Source organism: Stomoxys calcitrans, chromosome 1 (genome assembly GCF_963082655.1).
Source record: "Stomoxys calcitrans chromosome 1, idStoCalc2.1, whole genome shotgun sequence".
In the NCBI taxonomy this organism is placed as follows: Eukaryota; Metazoa; Arthropoda; class Insecta; order Diptera; family Muscidae; genus Stomoxys; species Stomoxys calcitrans.
In genome coordinates, this window is record NC_081552.1 from 231,282,208 (window position 1) to 231,289,004 (window position 6,797).

General features: G+C 35.9%; 1 protein-coding gene across 1 annotated transcript; it reads left to right on the forward strand.

Annotated features, from left to right (window-relative positions):
• The first annotated feature begins 1,052 nt into the window (after nt 1–1,052).
• Nucleotides 1,053–5,411, forward strand: LOC131994192 (uncharacterized). Its single transcript, XM_059360682.1, has 2 exons — nt 1,053–2,027; nt 4,147–5,411. Exons 1-2 carry the CDS (start codon nt 1,408–1,410, stop codon nt 4,166–4,168), a joined length of 642 nt encoding a protein of 213 aa, XP_059216665.1. The 5' UTR covers nt 1,053–1,407; the 3' UTR covers nt 4,169–5,411.
• Nucleotides 5,412–6,797: the final 1,386 nt, after the last annotated feature.

The window sequence follows — 6,797 nt, forward strand, 5'->3', positions numbered from 1 at the left end:
AGTTTTATTCCTGTATTCAATGCGAACCATGCATCTTTTTGGCAAAGCAAAAAAATGCGCAATAAAAATTGTAGTCCTTCGTTAGCTGGTTGTGATGAATGGAGCGATACAAATTCAAATGCACGAGAGTGAATATTAAATCTACTAAGAAGTGCAAGTCTGCTGTATGCGGTCAGACTTGGACTTCTCATCTCTGTGTGTTTGCCAAAAAATTGAATAATCGATAAATAAATCATTTATTCATCCAATCATTTAGTCATTTTTCAAAATGCTGATTAACAAACAAACTTCTGTATATGGACCGAGAGTTGCTCTTGATTTTGATTTTAAGATTATTATTATTTTTTTTTTTTGCTATTTAGTGGTTAGCTTATTGCTGCTGATGTTGTTATGTTGGTGCCTCAAGTACTATTTCCAATGTGTAGTAGCAGCCAAGGGAGTAAATTTGAAGTAACCATTTATGGAATTTGAATTTTTTTTTTTTATTTTAATCAAGGCTAAGTTGAGTGAGTGACTGAGTGTGTGAGGGCTTCTCTATATGTGAAATGAGAATTAAAGCGCATTATGATGATTTATGGTAGCTATTTTTAGAGTAACTTCTATGAACATCTTTCAATTAAATCCAGTCAATGAATGTATAAATAATTGAACTGCGAAATTGACGTCACACCACACACCAACGTCATTGATATTCAAAATGAAACCTGAGTCTTGTGCTCCATAAATGAAAGGAGACAGAAATTCTTTGCTTCCTTCTCAAGTGGAATTATTTTGAAAGTATAGCGGATTTAAAACAAAATCAGATTTTGATAAGCTATTAACATTCGCTGAGCTGTCGTCTAGTTTTAAGTGGTTCCACAGCCATTTATAATAATTTCCATATAAGTTCTTCAAATTATGAAAAGCAAAAAAAAAAAAAGGTAAAAAGGCGTTAAGTTCAGCCGGGCCGAACTTTGGATACCCACCACCTCGGGTATATATGTAAACCACCTTTCATCAAAATTCGGTAAAAATTTCATACCTTATACTCATATAAGGTGTTGTGTGTTGCTTACATACGGTCGGGTGTGTTACTTGTTGGTTCCCAAGTTTTCTGCCAATTTTTCGTGTCAGGCGTATCATCCATTATTGGAAATAACTCTAAGCCATAGAGCTACGTTGGAGGTTGCCGCAGTAGAGTTTGCAGCATACATTCGACTCCCGTTGTCGTTAAAAACCACATTTAAAAAATAAATTATTTTATTAAACTTTGTAATATCACTGGAAGGCGCTGGTAATACTAATACAACGAATAGCTATAAGTAAACAACAGCTGCGCTCTTCTATCAAACCACATTGTCGATAACGATCAAACAGCTGTCCGATATAATCGTTCAACGTAAAACACAGGGTGTTACGTATTAGCAAATGAATAATAAGAGAACGCTATTATCGATATCACCAGAAAACAGTCACAGTACCCCAAAAAAGTATTCACCATATCAAAAAATGAACATAAATAACCAACAAGATGTTTTTTCGTGGAGTAAGCTGGGCGATGTGTTGGATGATAAGTTGAAAGATGTGGCCAAAAAAGAGGACCTTACTGCAATCAAATATGAAGTGGAAGAACTTAAACAGGAAAATTGTAAATTGAGAGAAGATATCAAGAAACTAACAAATCGCTTAGAAACCTTAGACAGAAAATCTCGTACTACAAATATTGTGGTGAGTGGACTTAGAAGTAGAACTACATTTACGGCAAAAAAAGAATTCCTCGACATCTGCAACAACAAATTAAACATCGTAGTTAACATATCGTACGCTAGAATGTTATCTTCAGGAAAATCGTTCGTATTTACACTGGACACCAATTCCCAAGTGCAAAATATTTTAAATACGAAAGAAAAATTGCATGGCCAATTTATATATATACAAAAGGATTATACTGCTGTCGAACAGTCTACCAGATACAACCTGCGTCAAGTTGGCAAAATCGTATCCCAGCATAAAAAAGACGTTAAAGTTAGGTTAGGAGAGTTCTGTCTCTTCTTGAATGATAAAAGATATTGCTGGGCCGACGGAAAAATACTAGCTCCAACTTTAAGTGATGCCAAATTTCTGAGCAACATTCTTGTTGATAACGGTAGTCCCATTGAGGTTTATTGCAACAATGCTGAAAATGTTACCCTTAATGTTCCCCCATCATCGCAATAGCAATTTGATTCGTGCCATTTGTTATCATATAATGTTTCAAATCTCGAAAGTTCTTTAAATTATGGAAATTTTATAACCTACCTTAATAATTTTGATATTTTCTTTCTCTTTGAAACACATGTATTACCCAATAAACAAACGTATCTCTCGTCTTATTTACAAAACTACTATTTGCAGTGGCAGGACGCAACTAAAGTGAATAGATTTGGGCGTGCCAGTGGTGGATGTCTTTTCGGCTTCAAAAAAGAAATTAAAAAGAAATACAAATTAAATTTTATCGTCTCTGATTCTCAGTACACAATGCTGTCAGCTAGTCTAGATGGAAATATATTTTATTTTATACCTACGTATTTGAACTGTACGCGTTGGAAGGTGGATGTAGAAAGGTTTGGTTCTTTTTTGGAAGACCTTAACCCAACGAATTTTTGTATAATGGGTGATATGAATGCAAGAATAGGCGAAGAACAGGTTCTAGATTACAACATTGTTAAAGATTGTCCCCACATTAGCTATTCTAGACGCTCCAAAGACAGAAACGTTAATACCCAGGGAAGGAATCTCCTACGTATTGTTGATGACATAGGCGGTATTATCATAAATGGCAGAACTTCAGAGGATATAGATGGGGAGTTTACTTTTTGTGGTGCAATGGGTAGTTCTGTCATAGATTACTGTATAAGTTCGGCGAGTTTTCTGTCATATATTGACAAGTTCAAGGTGGCCACTGAACCCTTTTCTGATCACATGCCCTTATGCTTAGATATTAAGATTCCGAAAAGTTCGACAGAAACTACTCAACAGCCTATACAGAAGCTACACTGGGATGAAAGGCATAGATCTCAATACAATCACAACTTAAGTTTACTTGCAGAGCCAGTAAATGATTGCGTCTTTTTATCGTCAGAGGATTTGGTTGAGAACATTAAAAATAAAATTAGGCGGGCTCAGGTAAAGAAGACCAATAGAACATTTTTTGAGCCTAAGCAGAAGTGGTTCGATTGGACGTGCTTTCGTTTAAGATCCAATATGCATAAAAATTTAAAGATATACAGAAAGTCACACACTGTTATCAACAGAAGGCGTTATTATTCATCCAGATCTAAGTTTCATAGAATGTGTAACGAGAAGAAACTGCAATATTTCAATGGCAACCTCAGAGAACTAGATACTGTTTCCTGCAGCAAGGATTGGTGGAATCTGGCAAATTCTCTGAATAAACGTAATGTTAAGGGTAGAGGAAATCTAGACGCAGATGATTTCTTAGCACACTTTAACTCTTTACTAGTTAACGAAGATAATTCCAAAATTATCAGCTGGTGTATACCGTTTCATGTAGACCCACTTTTAGACTCCCCTTTTGAATTTTGTGAGCTACTCTCCGTTTTAAAAGGACTTAAATCGAATAAGGCCCCCGGGAACGATGGTATACCTTACGAATTTTATAAATTTGCTCCTCGCCGTTTTCTGCAAGAAATACTTGTAGTATTTAATAAGATATTCCTCCATGAAAATGTTCCTACTTCCTTCAAGAAGTCAATATTGATACCTCTATTTAAGAAAGGTGATATAAACTTGGCGTCAAATTATAGAGGTTTGTCACTTCTGGATACTATCGGAAAAATTTTTAACTCTGTTCTGCTAAACCGTATAACATTTTGGCTGACGAGACACGATGTTTTAAATGAATTTCAGGCTGGATTTAGAAGAGAGTATTCTACTATAGATAATATATTTAACCTCGTGAATATTGTTTCTTTGAACCAGCTACAAGGCAAAATTACATATGCGTTTTTTGTCGATTTCTCTTCTGCATTTGATTTGATTCCCAGAAACAGCCTTTTTTATAAACTATCTAGTCAGGGTCTATCTACGAAACTTGTAACTATATTAAGAATGCTGTATGATGGCACAGAAAGTAGAGTATGGGATGGAAGTACGTTCTCTGAATACTTTCCTGTTGAATCTGGTGTGAAACAGGGCTGTATTCTCAGTCCTGTACTCTTTTCGTTATACGTGAATGACCTTCCCTATATATTGCCTGGTGGTGTAAGAGTAGCGGACACTACGGTCAAAGTCTTATTATACGCCGATGACATTGTGCTATTATCTGACTCTCCATTGGGCTTACAAGAGATGATTTATGAACTTGAGAGGTACTGTTTGTTGTGGAGCTTGAAAGTAAACCTTTCTAAATCGAAAATTCTTGTTTTTCGTAGAGGTTCTAGAATCTCTTCGAATTTAAGGTGGTGCTTTGGAAATCAGAATATTGAAATTGTTAATAGTTACACATACCTGGGCGTTGAAATAACTTACAATTTGTCATTTAGAAAACACTTACAGAAGAAGCTTGCGGATTCCAAACTGGCCATAAATAGCACATGGTCGAAGTATATAAGTCACCCTAGTATTGCTAAAACTAATAAGATGAAGATATTCGATGCATGTTCCAGATCTATAATGTTTTACGCTGCACAGGTTTGGGGTTACACAAGGTTTGATGATGTAGAGAAGCTCTTTCGCTTTTTTACTAAGAAAATGCTTTATTTGCCTAATAATACACCAAATTACATGTTGTATCTAGAAACTGGATTTTCTTCTATGTTTTGTAACACTCTTAGAATCCATTTTAACTACATTAATAGAATATTGCGACTTAGCTCTCACCGCTTGCCCCGCTTGCTGGCGGAGAAAATCATAGAATTGAATGCATTATGGGCAAAAGAATGGTCAAATATTTGCCAAACCCTACAATATATTCCTGCTAATGCTACAAATCCGATATGCATGTATTCAGACAAAATAGTAGAATTACTGAGAATTCAAGAACAACGTGAATTTGAATCAGATGCAAGAAATTCACAGTTCCACGATCTTTATTCTGTGCTTGAGTATAATATAATTCCATTTCATACTGCTGACTTATCTTCACGAGCTACTAGCTTAATCATTAAAGCTAGAGGTGGTTTACTCGACCTTAACTCGAGATCATTCAGAAGTAACACCCATGGCACTTGTTCTATGTGTAATACAGATCAAGATGAAAATACACTTCACTTTATTGGCGCCTGCCCACTATACAGAGAATTTAGAAAAAGTTATTTCGGAAAATATTCCCTTAATGAGTCCGAAGTATTAAATATATTAAATGGCACGAATAACTCATCACTATATAAATACATAGAAAATTGTACTAAGTATAGAAAATTAATTATTAATGAATTCAGTTTTTAATAAACAAAATGAAAAAAGAAAAAGCAAGAAACATATAGAAACAAACAACAATTTAGTGATAAGCATTGTATTACGGCTAACAGCATTTTTGCTAAGCCTAACATAGATTGTATTTAAGAACTTTATGAAATACTATTCTTGAATTGTAATTTGAATTCAATCTATTAATAAATAATAATAATAATATACTCATATACCTCCTACCGATCTGAACTATATACGACACGCATGTCGAAAAGCCGAACATAAGTCGCTGTGTCAAATTTCAGTGAAATCGGATTATAAATGCGCCTTTTATGGGGCCAAGACTTTAAATCGAGATATCGGTCTACATGACAGCTATATCCAAATCTGGACCGATTTGGGCCAAGTTGCATAAACATGTCGAAGAGCCTAACACTAAGCACTGTCCCAAATTTCGGCGAAATCGGACAATAAATGCCTCTTTTATGGGCCCTAAACCTTAAATCCAGAGATCGGTCTATATGGCAGCTATATTCAAATCTGGACCGATCTGAGCAAAATTGAAGAAGGACGTCGAAGAGCCTAACCAAACTCACTGTCTCAAATTTCAGCGACATCGGACAATAAATGCGTCTTTTATAGCCCCAAAACCTAAAACCTAGATATCGGTCTATATGGCAGCTATATCCAAATCTGAACCGATCTGTGCGATATTGCAGAAGTATGTCAAGGGGCTTAACTTAACTCACTGTTCCAAATTTCGGCGACATCGGGCAATAAATGACATTTTATGGGCCCAAAACCATAAATCAAGAAATCGGTCTATATGGCAGCTATATCCAAATTTGAACCGATCTGGACCAAATTGAAGAAATTTATCAAAGGGCCTAACAAAACTCACTGTCCCAAATTTCAGCAAAATCGGATAATGAATGTGGCTATAAATCGGAGGATCGATCTATATGGCAGCTATATCCAAATCTGGACTAATCTGAGCCAAATTAACGAAGGATGTCGATGGGCCTTACACAATTCACTGTCCCAAATTTCATCAAAATCGGATAATAAATGTGGCTTTTGTGGGCCTAAGATCCAAAACCGGAGGATCGGTCAATATGGCAGCTATATCCAAATCTGGACCGATCTGAGCCAAATTGACAAAGGATGTCGAAGGGCCTCACACAACTCACTGTCCCAAATTTCAACAAAATCGGATAATAAATGTGGCTTTTATGGGCCTAAGACCCTATATCGGCGGATGGGTCTATATGGCAGCTATATCCAAATCTGGACCGATATGAGCCAAATTGACAAAGGATGTCGAAGGGCCTAACACAACTTACTGTCCCAAATTTCAACAAAATCGGATAATAAATGTGGCTTTTATGGGCCTAAGACCCTATATC